Genomic DNA, 18,121 nt, shown 5'->3' on the forward strand with positions numbered 1-18,121 from the left:
AAAAAACGTTTCTTTATCTTACCGGATCATTTTGGGCCATTGAGTGAACTCCGAACCGCGTAAAAACTCCGAACCGCAGAGAATTGCTTTTGAGAAAAGGACTAGTCTAGTCTATGTTCGAAAATATATCCGGTACTTTGATGCACACATTTTCCGACTCTGCATACATTTTATGAATTTCAATGACATATTTTCGTAAAATATGCACCGAAATGAAGATATCTCTCTGTTGATTATCAGCTATAACCTTAGAGGCTGTACTGCATTATTTTCATGTGTACTGTAGGCTAGGTGTTATTCAGGCTACATTGGGTATATTGCACTTCCATAACTCTTCGTCACTCAGTAGTAAAATATGACAGTTGTCGTTTTGGTGTAACGGTTTAACTTTTGGAGAATAGTTTAAAGTACAATAACCTTTTGCATAACAACTACATTTTTTTTTTTTTTTTTTGCCTGAGGCTCTGCGCAGGCGCTCTGCCTGTTTGCTGTCGCTAAAACATTTTTTGTTCACATTGGAGACTTGTCACAAGTGACGTCAATCACGGGGCTCTGACCAATTAGAAGTCGGCGTGATTGTTTAGCTCCACGGGCTGCAGCGCCTACCATGAATCTCTCTATTCACTATCAAAGCGTCCTGCTGCTGCTGCCGGCCAACCGAATGGGATTCCATGCAGCCACTGAGATAGAATCACAACTTTCAAACTTTTTTAATATATGTTTTAGTTTGTTTTTCTATATTTTTCATTGCAATTAAAATATATTTGTCATCATTGTTATTTTGCCTGCTGTCAAGTTATTCTAGAATTAGGAGTAATGAACATGAATGCTTTGGAAAGCCCTATGATGGACCCTACGTTTTCCAAACGGAACACGGCGCTGAGATTAGTTGACTTGGTAGGGGCGCACCACCATCACCATCATCACCACCATACCCCTCAGAGCGTGACAGGCTTCCCGGGGTTCAGCAGCCATCCACACTCAATGGCTCACTCGCACCCTGGGGAGATTACTGCGAAACCCCGCCTGGGGCCGAGTCCATTTGGGCCAGAACACATGGGGCACTCCGCGGCCCTCAAAATCAGCCCAGCCCATCATTACCCACACCACCATCACCACCACAATCATCATATGGCAGGCCACAGTGAAGTGGTCTCCAGTCAAACGGGAGCTTTTGGCCCGGTGCAGGCGGCGACCGTCCCTTATTCCATGTCCCACACGGCCCAGGCGTTATCCGCAGCCGCAGGTAGGGATTTCCTCATTCGGAGGGATCTGACAGCTCAAGCCATGCCGGTACTGACCGACCAGAGCCCCGGTTCAACCTCTCATCACGGAATGTTTGTCTCAACAACAGGTAGCTATCCGGGACACTACGGCCATCACCCTGATGCTGGTAGCCATGCCCTCTTCTCCGGACTCCACCATGAGCAGTCATCTAGCGGAGCACCAGGTGGCCAAGCCATGAATGGACAAATAAGGTTAGGAATACCTAGCGAAATGTACGTTAGGTCTGATCACTTGAGTCAAGTTGCGAGCTCCAGGGCTGATCCGTTCTCCGCATCGACATTACATGGCTACGGCGGTCTGAACCATCTGAACATGAACCTCGGCGCTCAGCATCACGGAGCCGGTGCATTCTTCCGCTACATGAGGCAGCCAATAAAGCAAGAACTCATCTGCAAGTGGCATGAACCGGAACTGTCGCCGAAGAAACTCTGCTCAAAAACTTACAGCACGATGCACGAGCTAGTAACTCATGTGACGGTGGAGCATGTCGGTGGCCCGGAGATGGCAAACCATATCTGCTTCTGGGAAGAGTGTCCCAGAGAAGGAAAGCCATTTAAAGCCAAGTACAAACTGGTAAATCATATCAGAGTGCACACCGGAGAGAAACCATTCCCATGTCCCTTCCCCGGCTGTGGAAAAGTATTTGCTCGATCGGAAAACCTGAAGATCCACAAGAGGACTCACACAGGTCAGTGACTTTATTTCCGTTTCAGAGACATCGGTAAAGGTTGCATCCTCCTCCAGCATTGAGCAAGGTTACGATTTGAATTTATGGCTTTGAAACCCATTCAACACTAGAGCTCAGTTCACATTTCTATTTGAAATTGCATAACATTTCTATTTGAAATTGCATAACATTTCTATTTGAAATTGCATACAAATGAAATGTAGTTATTGTGAGAATATATGCTGTACAGCAGCCGCAGCGTAAAACAAAAAGGGAAAACATATTATTTCAAATGTCATTGAACCAATTGCCAAATCCCTGAAAGCAGTATTTATTTGATAATTATTTCGATATATATATATATATATATATATATATGTTTGTTTTATTCTTTCTAAATGTGATATTTGGATCATGGCATTTCAAATAAAAACAAATGTAAGCTACCAAAACGTTGGCATGACACTGAGCCTGATTAGCCTAAACATTAGGCAATAGTGTATTGTTGGACAAACACATTTCCGATGTGTCTGTTGTGAATTGCTCCAGTGGGCCAGCGCTCTACAGAGATAATGCTAGGGGGATTATGGTAAAACAGTTCTCTCTCCCTCAGCGGTTTGATGTGTGCCAAAACATGCCGTCCGAAGAGAGACTATGGCCCACACGGTCTGTCCAACTGTTGCGTTGCCTGCAGCAGGGTCAAGTCGAGATGTTACACAGTTCCTGACAAATTGACGACGAAAGTTGAAAATGTTTTTTGCATTTTTAGCTAACCCTCTTCCTAACATTAACTTCGAATGATCCTGCTTGCGTACATTTTACTAACCTGCTACGAAAAGGCATAAACTGTACTCTCAAAACCATGCTGCTGCAGGCACATGGAACCAAGCATATCAGATATAGCGTTGTTACTTACTGTTCTGAAGTGTTGTGTATCGCCCTATAAAGTACTAGAAGCCTTCTGGTTTCAGAATGCAGTTGGGAGTAAGTTAGCCTTGGAGCGGAAATAAATTCACATTTTGTAATGGACTTTTTTTTCTTTCTGTAGTGGAGACCGTTTCTGCTTCCAGCGCCGTGAACAACCCGTGGATGTGTCTTTTAATACAGTGATTTGTCAACGAGACTCTCTGTGTAATGTTTGGTCTTCTGTTGAGACTAGAACTGAATGGTCACGTAGAATACCGTAATACTAATAATAATTTAAGATATATGGCTCGGATAGTAGAGCGTGACGCATGCGCTGCCAAGGTTTTGGGTTCGATTCCCCGGACAACCATATGCAAAATGTATGCAAGCATGACTCAGTCAGTGTGGATAAAAGCATCTGCTCAATGGAATTGAGGATTATTATTAATATTATTATATAAGTCATGACACATGGCTAAGAAAACATAACAACATAGATTGATGTCATATTTTCATTTGTTCGCTATTCAATGGTTATGATTTATATCTCATTAGTATTATTATTATTAGTAGTAGTAGTAGTAGTTGTAGTATTAGTAGTATTATTGTAAAATATTAAATATTCACATTTTGCATTTAATTGTATGGTTAGTTGTGGGGTGGATTGTAGTAATAGCAGTAGTAGCAGCAACAGTAGTAGTAGTAGTAGTAGTAGTAGTAGTAGTAGTAGTAGTAGTAGTAGAAGTAGTAGTAGTAGTAGTAGTAGTAGTCATATTAGTAGTAGTAGTAGTAGTCATCATATTAGTAGTAGTAGTAGTAGTAGTAGTAGTAGTAGTAGTAGTAGTCATATTAGTAGTAGTAGTAGTAGTAGTAGTAGTAGTAGTAGTAGTAGTCATATTAGTAGTAGTAGTAGCAGTAGCAGTAGTAGTAGTAGTAGTAGTAGTAGTAGTAGTAGTCATATTAGTAGTAGTAGTAGCAGCAACAGTAGTAGTAGTAGTAGTAGTAGTAGTAGTAGTAGTAGTCATATTAGTAGTAGTAGTGGTAGTAGTAGTAGTAGTAGTAGTAGTAGTAGTAGTAGTAGTAGTAGTAGTAGTCATATTAGTAGTAGTAGCAGTAGTGGTAGTAGTAGTAGTAGTAGTAGTAGTAGTAGTAGTAGTAGCAGTAGTATTATTAGTAGCAGCAGTAGTAGTAGCAGTAGTAGTAGCAGTAGTGGAAGTTGTAGTAGTAGTATATACAAAGCAGTAATACACTATACAACACACAATATGAAATCATGTTCATAAAAATTTATTTTTATTAATGTATTTATATTGGAAACCCCTCTGCTTGTAGTATTGCTCAGAGAAGTGTTGTTGCTAAGGAAAGGGTTCTATTATTACTTAGGGAAAGGTTGTTGCTAAGGAAAGGGTTGTAGTATTACTTAGGGAAATGTTGTTGCTAAGGAAAGGGTTGTAGTATTGCTCAGGGAAGGGTTGTTGCTAAGGAAAGGGTTGTAGTATTACTTACGGAAAGGTTGTTGCTAAGGAAAGTGTTGTAGTATTGCTCAGGGAAGTGTTGTTGCTAAGGAAAGGGTTCTATTATTACTTAGGGACAGGTTGTTGCTAAGGAAAGGGTTGTAGTATTGCTCGGGGAAGGGTTGTTGCTAAGGAAAGGGTTCTATTATTACTTAGGGAAAGGTTGTTGCTAAGGGAAGGGTTCTATTATTACTTAGGGAAATGTTGTTGCTATGGGAAGAATTCTAGTATTGCTCAGAGCAGGGTTGTTGCTAAGGAAAGGGATCTATTATTACAAAGGGAAAGGTTGTTGCTAAGGAAAGGGTTGTCGTATTGCTCAGGGAAGGGTTGTTGCTAAGGAAACGGTTGTAGTATTACTTAGGGAAAGGTTGTTGCTAAGGAAAGTGTTGTAGTTTTGCTCAGAGCAGGGTTGTAGTACACTCAGCAACAAGTCAATAAACAGGCAGGGCATCAGGAGAGGAGGAGCCGTATAGCAGTGTAACAGGCAGGGCAGCAGGAGAGGAGGAGGAGCCATATAGCAGTGTAACAGGCAGGGCAGCAGGAGAGGAGGAGGAGCCATAGAGCAGTGTAAGAGGCAGGGCAGCAGGAGAGGAGGAGGAGCCATATAGCAGTGTAACAGGCAGGGCAGCAGGAGAGGAGGGGGAGCTGAATAGCAGTGTAACAGGCAGGGCAGCAGGAGAGGAGGAGGAGCCATATAGCAGTGTAACAGGCAGGGCAGCAGGAGAGGAGGAGGAGCCATATAGCAGTGTAACAGGCAGGGCAGCAGGAGAGGAGGAGGAGCCATATAGCAGTGTAACAGGCAGGGCAGCAGGAGAGGAGGAGGAGCCATATAGCAGTGTAACAGGCAGGGCAGCAGGAGAGGAGGAGGAGCCATATAGCAGTGTAACAGGCAGGGCAGCAGGAGAGGAGGAGGAGCCATATAGCAGTGTAACAGGCAGGGCAGCATGTAGAGGAGGAGGAGCCATATAGCATTGTAACAGGCAGGGCAGCAGGAGAGGAGGAGCCAGGGCAGCAGGAGAGGAGGAGGAGCAATATAGCAGTGTAACAGGCAGGGCAGCAGGAGAGGAGGAGGAGCCATATAGCAGTGTAACAGGCAGGGCAGCAGGAGAGGAGGAGGAGCCATGTAGCAGTGTAACAGGCAGGGCAGCAGGAGAGGAGGAGCCATATAGCAGTGTAACAGGCAGGGCAGCAGGAGAGGAGGAGGAGCCATATAGCAGTGTAACAGGCAGGGCAGCAGGAGAGGAGGAGGAGCCATGTAGCAGTGTAACAGGCAGGGCAGCAGGAGAGGAGGAGGAGCCGAATAGCAGTGTAACAGGCAGGGCAGCAGGAGAGGAGGAGGAGCCATATAGCAGTGTAACAGGCAGGGCAGCAGGAGAGGAGGAGCCATATAGCAGTGTAACAGGCAGGGCAGCAGGAGAGGAGGAGGAGCCATATAGCAGTGTAACAGGCAGGTGCAGCAGGATAGGAGGAGGAGCCATATAGCAGTGTAACAGGTAGGGCAGCAGGAGAGGAGGAGGAGCCATATAGCAGTGTAACAGGCAGGGCAGCAGGAGAGGAGGTGGAGCTGAATAACAGTGTAACAGGCAGGGCAGCAGGAGAGGAGGAGGAGCCATGTAGCAGTGTAACAGGCAGGGCAGCAGGAGAGGAGGAGGAGCCATGTAGCAGTGTAACAGGCAGGGCAGCAGGAGAGGAGGAGGAGCCATATAGCAATGTAACAGGCAGGGCAGCAGGAGAGGAGGAGGAGCCATATAGCAGTGTAACATGCAGGGCAGCAGGAGAGGAGGAGGAGCCATATAGCAGTGAAACAGGCAAGGCAGCAGGAGAGGAGGAGGAGCTGAATAACAGTGTAACAGGCAGGGCAGCAGGAGAGGAGGAGGAGCCATATAGCAGTGAAACAGGCAGGGCAGCAGGAGAGGAGGAGGAGCTGAATAGCAGTGTAACAGGCAGGGCAGCAGGAGAGGAGGAGGAGCCATATAGCAGTGAAACAGGCAGGGCAGCAGGAGAGGAGGAGGAGCTGAATAACAGTGTAACAGGCAGGGCAGCAGGAGAGGAGGAGGAGCCATGTAGCAGTGTAACAGGCAGGGCAGCAGGAGAGGAGGAGGAGCCATATAGCAGTGTAACAGGCAGGGCAGCAGGAGAGGAGGAGGAGCCATAACAGGCAGGGCAGCAGGAGAGGAGGAGGAGCCATAGCAGTGTAACAGGCAGGGCAGCAGGAGAGGAGGAGGAGCCATATAGCAGTGTAACAGGCAGGGCAGCAGGAAGGAGGAGGAGCCATGTAACAGGCAGTGTGTAACAGGCAGGGCAGCAGGAGAGGAGGAGGAGCCATATAGCAGTGTAACAGGCAGGGCAGCAGGAGAGGAGGAGGAGCCATGTAGCAGTGAAACAGGCAGGGCAGCAGGAGAGGAGGAGGAGCCATATAGCAGTGTAACAGGCAGGCAGGGCAGCAGGAGAGGAGGAGGAGCCATATAGCAGTGTAACAGGCAGGGCAGCAGGAGAGGAGGAGGAGCCATGTAGCAGTGTAACAGGCAGGGCAGCAGGACAGGAGCCATGTAGCAGTGTAACAGGCAGGCAGGGCAGCAGGAGGAGGAGGAGCCATATAGCAGTGTAACATGCAGGGCAGCAGGAGAGGAGGAGCCATATAGCAGTGTAACAGGCAGGGCAGCAGGAGAGGAGGAGGAGCCATAGAGCAGTGTAACAGAGGCAGGGCAGCAGGAGAGGAGGAGGAGCCATATAGCAGTGTAACAGGCAGGGCAGCAGGAGAGGAGGGGAGCCATGTAGCAGTGTAACAGGCAGGGCAGCAGGAGAGGAGGGAGGAGCCATATAGCAGTGTAACAGGCAGGGCAGCAGGAGAGGAGGAGGAGCCATATAGCAGTGTAACAGTGCAGGGCAGCAGGAGCAGGAGGCAGCCATATAGCATATAGCAGTGTAACAGGCAGGGCAGCAGGAGAGGAGGAGGAGCTGAATAGCAGTGTAACAGGCAGGGCATCATGTAACAGAGGAGCAGAGGAGGAGCCATATAGCAGTGAAACAGGCAGGGCAGCAGGAGAGGAGGAGGAGCTGAATAGCAGTGTAACAGGCAGGGCATCATGTAGAGGAGGAGGAGCCATATAGCATTGTAACAGGCAGGGCAGCAGGAGAGGAGGAGCCAAGGCAGCAGGAGAGGAGGAGGAGCCATATAGCAGTGTAACAGGCAGGGCAGCAGGAGAGGAGGAGGAGCCATATAGCAGTGTAACAGGCAGATCAATCACACTGACCTGCTTATCCAGCATGCCTACACTATTAGTTGATGGACAGGTGTAATGTAGCTTAGTGCCATTGTAGTTTCATCCCACTAGAGATAATGACATGAAGAGAGTCGTTTTTTTCCTGAACAAATATGGCCGCGTGTCTCCTGGTTGGGCCTTGATGAGTCTGAACCGCACATAATATGACTCTGATTCCTTCATGGTGAATATGACTCTGATTCCTTTATGACTCTGATTCCTTCATGGTGAATATGACTCTGATTCCTTCATGGTGAATATGACTCTGATTCCTTCATGGTGAATATGACTCTGATTCCTTTTTGGTGAATATGACTCTGATTCCTTCATGGTGAATATGACTCTGATTCCTTTATGGTGAATATGACTCTGATTCCTTTATGGTGAATATGACTCTGATTCCTTTATGACTCTGATTCCTTTATGGTGAATATGACTCTGATTCCTTTATGGTGAATATGACTCTGATTCCTTTATGGTGAATATGACTCTGATTCCTTTATGACTCTGATTCCTTTATGGTGAATATGACTCTGATTCCTTTATGACTCTGATTCCTTTATGGTGAATATGACTCTGATTCCTTTATGGTGAATATGACTCTGATTCCTTCATGACTCTGATTCCTTTATGGTGAATATGACTCTGATTCCTTTATGGTGAATATGACTCTGATTCCTTCATGGTGAATATGACTCTGATTCCTTTATGGTGAATATGACTCTGATTCCTTTATGGTGAATATGACTCTGATTCCTTTATGGTGAATATGACTCTGATTCCTTCATGGTGAATATGACTCTGATTCCTTCATGGTGAATATGACTCTGATTCCTTCATGGTGAATATGACTCTGATTCCTTTATGGTGAATATGACTCTGATTCCTTCATGACTCTGATTCCTTCATGGAGAATATGACTCTGATTCCTTCATGGTGAATATGACTCTGATTCCTTCATGGTGAATATGACTCTGATTCCTTTATGACTCTGATTCCTTTATGGTGAATATGACTCTGATTCCTTTATGACTCTGATTCCTTTATGGTGAATATGACTCTGATATGACTCTGATTCCTTTATGGTGAATATGACTCTGATTCCTTTATGGTGAATATGACTCTGATTCCTTTATGGTGAATATGACTCTGATTCCTTCATATGACTCTGATTCCTTCATGGTGAATATGACTCTGATTCCTTTATGACTCTGATTCCTTTATGACTCTGATTCCTTTATGGTGAATATGACTCTGATTCCTTTATGGTGAATATGACTCTGATTCCTTTATGGTGAATATGACTCTGATTCCTTTATGGTGAATATGACTCTGATTCCTTTATGGTGAATATGACTCTGATTCCTTCATGGTGAATATGACTCTGATTCCTTTATGACTCTGATTCCTTTATGACTCTGATTCCTTTATGGTGAATATGACTCTGATTCCTTTATGGTGAATATGACTCTGATTCCTTTATGGTGAATATGACTCTGATTCCTTTATGGTGAATATGACTCTGATTCCTTCATGACTCTGATTCCTTTATGGTGAATATGACTCTGATTCCTTTATGGTGAATATGACTCTGATTCCTTTATGACTCTGATTCCTTTATGGTGAATATGACTCTGATTCCTTTATGACTCTGATTCCTTTATGGTGAATATGACTCTGATTCCTTCATGGTGAATATGACTCTGATTCCTTTATGGTGAATATGACTCTGATTCCTTCATGGTGAATATGACTCTGATTCCTTTATGGTGAATATGACTCTGATTCCTTTATGACTCTGATTCCTTTATGGTGAATATGACTCTGATTCCTTTATGACTCTGATTCCTTTATTGTGAATATGACTCTGATTCCTTTATGACTCTGATTCCTTTATGGTGAATATGACTCTGATTCCTTCATGGTGAATATGACTCTGATTCCTTTATGAATATGACTCTGATTCCTTTATGGTGAATATGACTCTGATTCCTTTATCCTTGAATATGACTCTGATTCCTTTATGGTGAATATGACTCTGATTCCTTTATGACTCTGATTCCTTTATGGTGAATATGACTCTGATTCCTTCATGGTGAATATGACTCTGATTCCTTTATGGTGAATATGACTCTGATTCCTTCATGGTGAATATGACTCTGATTCCTTTATGGTGAATATGACTCTGATTCCTTTATGACTCTGATTCCTTTATGGTGAATATGACTCTGATTCCTTTATGGTGAATATGACTCTGATTCCTTTATGGTGAATATGACTCTGATTCCTTTATGGTGAATATGACTCTGATTCCTTTATGGTGAATATGACTCTGATTCCTTTATGGTGAATATGACTCTGATTCCTTTATGGTGAATATGACTCTGATTCCTTCATGGTGAATATGACTCTGATTCCTTTATGGTGAATATGACTCTTTGACCTTTATGACTCTGATTCCTTCCTATGACTCTGATTCCTTTATGACTCTGATTCCTTCATGGTGAATATGACTCTGATTCCTTCATGGTGAATATGATTCCTTTATGACTTGATTCCTTCATGGTGAATATGACTCTGATTCCTTCATGGTGAATATGACTCTGATTCCTTCATGGTGAATATGACTCTGATTCCCTTGATCTGTGGTGAATATGACTCTGATTCCTTTATGGTGAATATGACTCTGATTCCTTTATGGTGAATATGACTCTGATTCCTTTATGGTGAATATGACTCTGATTCCTTTATGGTGAATATGACTCTGATTCCTTCATGTGAATATGACTCTGATTCCTTTATGGTGAATATGGGCTCTGATTCCTTCATGGTGAATATGACTCTGATTCCTTCATGGTGAATATGACTCTGATTCCTTTATGGTGAATATGACTCTGATTCCTTTATGACTGATTCCTTTATGGTGAATATGACTCTGATTCCTTTATGGTGAATATGACTCTGATTCCTTCATGACTCTGATTCCTTTATGAATATGACTCTGATTCCTTTATGGTGAATATGACTCTGATTCCTTTATGACTGGGCTTATTCCTTTATGGTGAATATGACTCTGATTCCTTTATGACTCTGATTCCTTTATGGTGAATATGACTCTGATTCCTTCATGGTGAATATGACTCTGATTCCTTTATGGTGAATATGACTCTGATTCCTTTATGGTGAATATGACTCTGATTCCTTTATGGTGAATATGACTCTGATTCCTTTATGACTCTGATTCCTTTATGGTGAATATGACTCTGATTCCTTTATGACTTGATTCCTTTATGGTATGAATTCCTTTATGACTCTGATTCCTTTATGGTGAATATGACTCTGATTCCTTCATGGTGAATATGACTCTGATTCCTTTATGGTGAATATGACTCTGATTCCTTTATGGTGAATATGACTGATTCCTTTATGGTGAATATGACTCTGATTCCTTTACTGGTGAATATGACTCTGATTCCTTTATGACTCTGATGGTGAATATGACTCTGATTCCTTTATGGGGAATATGACTGTGATTCCTTTATGGTGAATATGACTCTGATTCCTTTATGGTGAATATGACTCTGATTCCTTCATGGTGAATATGACTCTGATTCCTTTATGACTCTGATTCCTTTATGGTGAATATGACTCTGATTCCTTTATGGTGAATATGACTGATTCCTTTATGGTGAATATATTCCTTTATGACTCTGATTCCTTCATGGTGAATATGACTCTGATTCCTTTATGGTGAATATGACTGATTCCTTTAGACTCTGATTCCTTTATGGTGAATATGACTCTGATTCCTTCATGGTGAATATGACTCTGATTCCTTCATGAATATGACTCTGATTCCTTCATGGTGAATATGACTCTGCTTCCTTTATGGTGAATATGACTCTGATTCCTTTAGACTCTGATTCCTTCATGGTGAATATGACTCTGATTCCTTTATGACTCTGATTCCTTCAGGTGAATATGACTGATTCCTTCATGGTGAATATGACTCTGATTCCTTTATGACTCTGATTCCTTCATGGTAATATGACTCTGATTCCTTCATGGTGAATATGACTCTGATTCCTTCATGGTGAATATGACTCTGATTCCTTTATGGTGAATATGACTCTGATTCCTTCATGGTGAATATGACTCTGATTCCTTTATGGTGAATATGACTCTGATTCCTTTATGGTGAATATGACTCTGATTCCTTTATGGTGAATATGACTCTGATTCCTTTATGGTGAATATGACTCTGATTCCTTCATGGTGAATATGACTCTGATTCCTTCATGGTGAATATGACTCTGATTCCTTTATGGTGAATATGACTCTGATTCCTTTATGGTGAATATGACTCTGATTCCTTTATGGTGAATATGACTCTGATTCCTTTATGGTGAATATGACTCTGATTCCTTCATGGTGAATATGACTCTGATTCCTTTATGGTGAATATGACTCTTTGCCTCTGCTGCCTCTTTCCTTCCTCCACATGTATTATTCATATCGTTTGCTCACATTACTTAAGTAGAAATCTGTTAAATGATTTGTGCGTGTGTTGATTCCCAAGGGCCTCTGGTTCAGAGTATCATGTTTAAAACCTACCCGGATCTGTGGTTATGACTGGGCTTCCCCTGGGGTGTGTTCCCGAGACGTGTTCGTGTGGTTATGACTGGGCTTCCCCTGGGGTGTGTTCCCGAGACGTGTTCGTGTGGTTATGACTGGGCTTCCCTTGGGGCGTGTTCCCGAGACGTGTTCGTGTGGTTATGACTGGTTTCGTGTGGTTATGACTGGGCTTCCACTGCTTCCCAGAGACGTGGGGTGTGTGGTTATGACTGGGCTTCCTGGGGTGTGTTCCCGAGACGTGTTCGTGTGGTTATGACTGGGCTTCCCCTGGGGTGTGTTCCCGAGACGTGTTCGTGAGGTTATGACAGGGCTTCCAAACTGGGGTGTGTTCCCGAGACGTGTTCGTGTGGTTATGACAGGGCTTCCCAGTGGGTTATGTGTTCCCGAGTGTGTTCCCGACGTGTTCGTGTGGTTATGACACAGACTTCCCTGGTGTTCACAGGACCAGGGCACCAGAGACGGACAAATGGTTATGACCAGTGCTTCCCCTGGGGTGTGTTCACAGACCAGAAAGACAGGGCTTCCCAGACCAGGAAGTTCGTGTGGTTATGACTGGGCTTCCCCTGGGGTGTGTTCCCAGACGTGTTCAGTGGTTATGACGTGCTTCCCTGACCAGGGCCCGAGACGTGTTCAGACCGGTGCTTCCCAGGGGTGTGTTCCAGACGTGTTCGTGGGTTATGACTGGGCTTCCCCTGGGCAACCCGAGACGTGTTCGTGGGTTATGACCAGACTTCCCCTGGGGTGTGTTCCCAGACGTGTTCGTGTGGTTATGACCGTGCTTCCCAGGGTGTGTTCCCGAGAAGTGTTCATGACTGGGCACTGGGGTGTGTTCCGAGACGTGTTCGTGTGGTTATGACTGGGCTTCCACTGGGGTGTGTTCAGACGTGTGGTTGCCAGGGCCCACAGACCAGGTCTCTGTTATGACACAGACTTCCCTGGGGTGCAACACAGACCAGAAATGACCGGTGCTTCCCCTGGGACCAGTGTTCAGGGCAACACAGACGTGTTCGTGAAATGACCGGGCTTCCCAGGGGTGTGTTCCCGAGACATGGCTCTTGTACCACACTAATGTCTCTGATTTGCTCTCTCAGCCCAACAGCTGAAGGTCAAATTGATATTCAACGTGCATGTGTAATTAGACTGAGCAATTATATATTCTCTGTAGCTAAGAGCCTAGCTGCCTGACAACGCCGCCTTGCATCGGAGAGAGATCAGCATAGGATGATTTCAGAGTAATTAAGTCAACCATTATGGTTTTGCCAGGTTATGCTGTACAGGCTACATAGAAGCTAGACATTACAGGCCAATCAAGCTGTAGCTCTGTGGACAGTAAAATGCTCTATTTCATTACACAGTAAATGCTTTGGTATCGTTATTTAAGAAGGTGTCATTTACAATACACGCACTGTAATATAAATTACAACTATTGTATGAAAGCAAGTATTGTGTAATGACACACAGTGCAATATCGTAGAATTGACTGCATTATACTATCATAAAAAGTCATCGGAATTGAATGAATGAATGAAATCTGTCGAGAGGAAGGGGTTTTGTATTACATGGTATTTTACTATAATTTACAAGGGATTGGTGTACGCAGGTTGGTTGCTAGGCAAAGCGTTCACACGTTACAGTATATTACTGAATATTTGGTATATTAATATCACGTACACTTCTAGAGGCCTTAACAAAGGCATCCAAACTGGCAGTGACTACAGGGCAACACAGACCAGGGCAACACAGACCAGGGCAACACAGACCAGGGCAACACAGACCAGAAGGACAAATCAACAGACCAGGGCAACACAGACCAGGGCAACACAGACCAGGAAGACAGGGCAACACAGACCAGGGCAACACAGACCAGGGCAACACAGACCAGGGCAACACAGACAGGGCAACACAGACCAGAAAGACAGGGCAACACAGACCAGACACAGGACCAGGGCAACACAGACCAGAAGGACAAATCAACAGACCAGGACGACAGGGCAACACAGACCAGAAGGACAAGGCAACACAGACCAGGGCAACACAGACCAGGGCAACACAGACCAGAAGGACAAGGCAACAGACCAGAACGACAGGGCAACACAGACCAGAAAGACAGGGCAACACAGACCAGAAAGACAGGGCAACACAGACCAGAAAGACAGGGCAACACAGACCAGGGCAACACAGACCAGGGCAACACAGGTCAGGGCAACACAGACCAGAAGGACAAGGAAAGTGATAACCCATTTATGTTTGAAAGACTTGTTGTCACTCCAATCTGTCCCCAATAAATATTTAAACTTACTGGGACATTGTAACCACATAGGAATTCAATTGCTACGAAGTTCTCACTCACGGGTGCAACATATGTAGCCTCTTATAAGACACGCCTGAAAATATGTTAATGACGAAGAAACAACATCAGCATGAACTCACTAGTGGGGTGGAATTACATTCTGCGGGGTGGAATTACAGTAGGCCTACCATCCCGAAATACAGCGATTTTCCCACAATGCACCAACATTTACAATAAGCTGCAGTAACACTTCTATTTTGTTTTACTGTTGATTATATATTAATGTTTTCCATTACTTTGCAATATAAACAAGTACATGTCAAGTATGATGATACATACAGGTAGAGGACAGCTTGTGTCTTAATTAAACTACAAAACTACAAAACCATAACCAAGCCACTAAAATCCTACAAATTATAATCCATTATCTTTTTACTCAATGTAACACTTTGACCTATTGCATACAACAGTAGAGCTGTCCTAAAGGAACTCAGCTCTTCATTGGGCTGTCCTAAAGGAACTCAGCTGGTTCATTGGGCTGTCCTAAAGGAACTCAGCTCTTCATTGGGCTGTCCTAAAGGAACTCAGCTGGTTCATTGGGCTCTTATAAGAACTCAGCTGGTTCCTGTCCTAAAGGAACTCAGCTGGTTCATTGGGTTGTCCTAAAGGAACTCAGCTGGTTCATTGGGCTGTTCTAAAGAAACTCAGCTGGTTCATTGGGCTGTCCTAAAGGAACTAGCATTCATTGGGCTGTCCTAAAGGAACTCAGCTGGTTCATTGGGCATCCTAAAGGAACTCAGCTGGTTCATTGGGCTGTTCTAAATGAACTCAGCTGGTTCATTGGGCTGTCCTAAAGGAACTCAGCTGGTTCATTGGGCTGTCCTAAAGGAACTCAGCTGGTTCATTGGGCTGTCCTAAAGGAACTCAGCTGGTTCATTGGGCTTTCCAATATAAACTCAGCTGGTTCATTTGGGCTGATACATACAGGAACTCAGCTGGTTCATTGGGCTGTCTTAAAAACTCAGCTGGTTCATTGGGCTACAAAACCATAACCAAGTCACTAAAACCTACAAATGGTTCATTGGGCTGTCCTAAATGAACTCAGCTGGTAACATTGGGCTGTCCTAAAGGAACTCAGTATTGGGCTGTCCTAAAGGAACTCAGCTCTTCATTGAGCTGTCCTAAAGGAACTCAGCTGGTTCATTGGGCTGTCCTAAAGGAACTCAGCTCTTCATTGGGCTGTCCTAAAGGAACTCAGCTGTTCATTGGGCTGTCCTAAAGGAACTCAGCTGGTTCATTGGGCTGTCCTAAAGGAACTCAGCTGGTTCATTGGGCTGTCCTAAAGGAACTCAGCTGGTTCATTGGGCTGTCCTAAAGGAACTCAGCTGGTTCATTGGGCTGTCCTAAAGGAACTCAGCTGGTTCATTGGGCTGTCCTAAAGGAACTCAGCTGGTTCATACAATAGGCAATACACTATAAGCCAGTATGGTTTTATATGACCATGCGTCACCACCAAAAATAGAGCAGCGGTTTTAGTTTATGCCTTTGGGTTTTCCGGATCCAACGCCTAACTTATGTTCCCTTATTTCAGGTGAGAAACCCTTCAAATGTGAGTTTGACGGCTGTGACCGACGTTTCGCCAACAGCAGTGACCGGAAGAAGCACTCCCACGTGCACACCAGCGATAAGCCCTACAACTGCAAAGTGAGAGGCTGTGACAAATCCTACACACACCCCAGCTCGCTCCGAAAACACATGAAAGTCCACTGCAAGTCTCCGCCACCGAGCTCTGGCTACGAGTCATCAACCCCGTCATTGGTGTCCCCATCATTGGACTTAGGCCGAGAGCCAGGGTCTTCGTCGCTCTCGGAACCAGCAGCCTCGTCCCAGCCCGCCAATTTAAGAGAGTGGTACGTCTGTCATAGTTCGGGTGCCAGCGGCACTCAGACACCCCCCAGCGGCTCCTCCAGCCCTGATTCCGAGGACGAGGCCCTCTACAGACACCCAGAGCCAAGGGACGCGTACTAACCAAAATTGGCCTAGAAAATAATAAAACATATATCCAAGATATTTTCAAATATGCCCATGGACTCAGAAAAAAAACATATCGAGAAGGTCTATTTTCTAAGGCCCAAATCATTCAATGCACTGGCATATCGACAAAAAAATAAGAAACAGCCAAATTGTAGTTTTGTGATCGCTTTCTTATATCCCCATGTGGATGAGTATGAACAAATATTCTGTAGATTTGTTCAAATGTCTCGTGCTGGTTAATTGTATGTTTGTATGTTGTTGTATTATTTTGTAAATCGAGTTTTGAATTCAATATCTTTTTAATTTATTTTTTTGAATCTGACATGAACATTTTTGTATTATCGAACCAAAGTGTTTTCAATACGAAAAATAAGTGAATGTACATTTGTAAAATTGCTAAAATTAAATGTGTTAATAACAGTAATGTTGTAAGCTTTGATCTTTCAGCTATTTTAATTGTTTGCTACTCTTATTTGTATAAATTAAATAATTGAGAAGTTTTGAGTTTCATACAGACATATTTTTTCCTATTGATTGTTTTGATATAGTCTATTTGATATATAACATTCATAAATGTTTGGTCAACGTGGTCATTTTGTGATTTGGTCATTCTTGTCATTATTTGTTATTAATGCAGTTTTATAAAAATGTTGTCCTACCGAGAAAAGACAGTCGAAATGTGTTACCAACTGCGTTGTAATTTGTCAGTATTTTGAATAAATCCTGTATGATAAAATTGCTATTTTACTTTTCTGGGTCTTTACTTTTTAACATTGATATTTACAATGATTTATTTAAATGCATATACTACGAGGGTACAGTTAAACACGAATATATCACAGGTTCGGTAAAACGCTTTCAGCCTCACGGTTTAGACGACTCGTGCATAACCTTATAACGCAGCAGAGCAGATTAAAACCGATCCTTTTTTTTTTAAAGGAATCATGAGAGAAAATACAAAGAGATTGTTCTATCACTATATTCAACATCGAGCCTTATTGCCATTTGTGACTTATTACGTCTCATGTACCGTCTATAAAGTAGAGCCCATAAGGAACAAAACATTTTGTACCGGGAGCACTTCAAACCTAACGTTCAGTAGGAGATTTTAGTTACGTTTGAACGATGTTTTTGTTGTTTTGCTGTCATTTCTACTGCTACAGCTTCTTGCCAACGTGTAGACATTTAAACATTTAAATCCGCATAAAGACACATTGAAAAGATCCCACCTCCTAGGTATTATATTTACAATTCGCTTACTCTAAACTTTCCTCACCCCTGAATAGTGGAAAAAAAGCAAAGCAATTCTTTAAAAGAAAATCCATATTACATTTTTTTTTTTTTAAATATATATATTTATTCACATGTCCATGTCTTGTTTGTGCGGCTCTATTTCTCTCTTAGATAAAGTGTGATTTTATGCAGGGGAAGATGCGGGAAGGGTTTGATGAAAGGCTCGTATATTCTCATCCAGACTTCAAAGATCTTTTAACACAAAGAGCCATTTCTTCATGATGGTGAGTCC

The 18,121-nt window shown here is 43.5% G+C and overlaps 1 protein-coding gene across 1 annotated transcript; it reads left to right on the plus strand.

Annotated features, from left to right (window-relative positions):
• The first annotated feature begins 72 nt into the window (after positions 1-72).
• LOC118380123 (zinc finger protein ZIC 4-like) lies at positions 73-17,332 on the plus strand. Its single transcript, XM_035767115.2, has 2 exons — positions 73-1,975; positions 16,154-17,332. Exons 1-2 carry the CDS (start codon positions 817-819, stop codon positions 16,588-16,590), a joined length of 1,596 nt encoding a protein of 531 aa, XP_035623008.1. The 5' UTR covers positions 73-816; the 3' UTR covers positions 16,591-17,332.
• Positions 17,333-18,121: the final 789 nt, after the last annotated feature.

Source organism: Oncorhynchus keta, chromosome 4, assembly GCF_023373465.1.
Source record: "Oncorhynchus keta strain PuntledgeMale-10-30-2019 chromosome 4, Oket_V2, whole genome shotgun sequence".
NCBI classification, from domain to species: Eukaryota; Metazoa; Chordata; class Actinopteri; order Salmoniformes; family Salmonidae; genus Oncorhynchus; species Oncorhynchus keta.

What these genes read in the sequence shown, in the direction of transcription:
- LOC118380123 (XM_035767115.2), top strand. Translation starts at nt 817, where the DNA reads ATGAACATGAATGCTTTGGAAAGCCCTATGATGGACCCTACGTTTTCC. An exon ending in CCACAAGAGGACTCACACAG is followed by an intron (nt 1,976 to 16,153) that starts GTCAGTGACTTT and finishes CCCTTATTTCAG; the next exon opens with GTGAGAAACCCTTCAAATGT.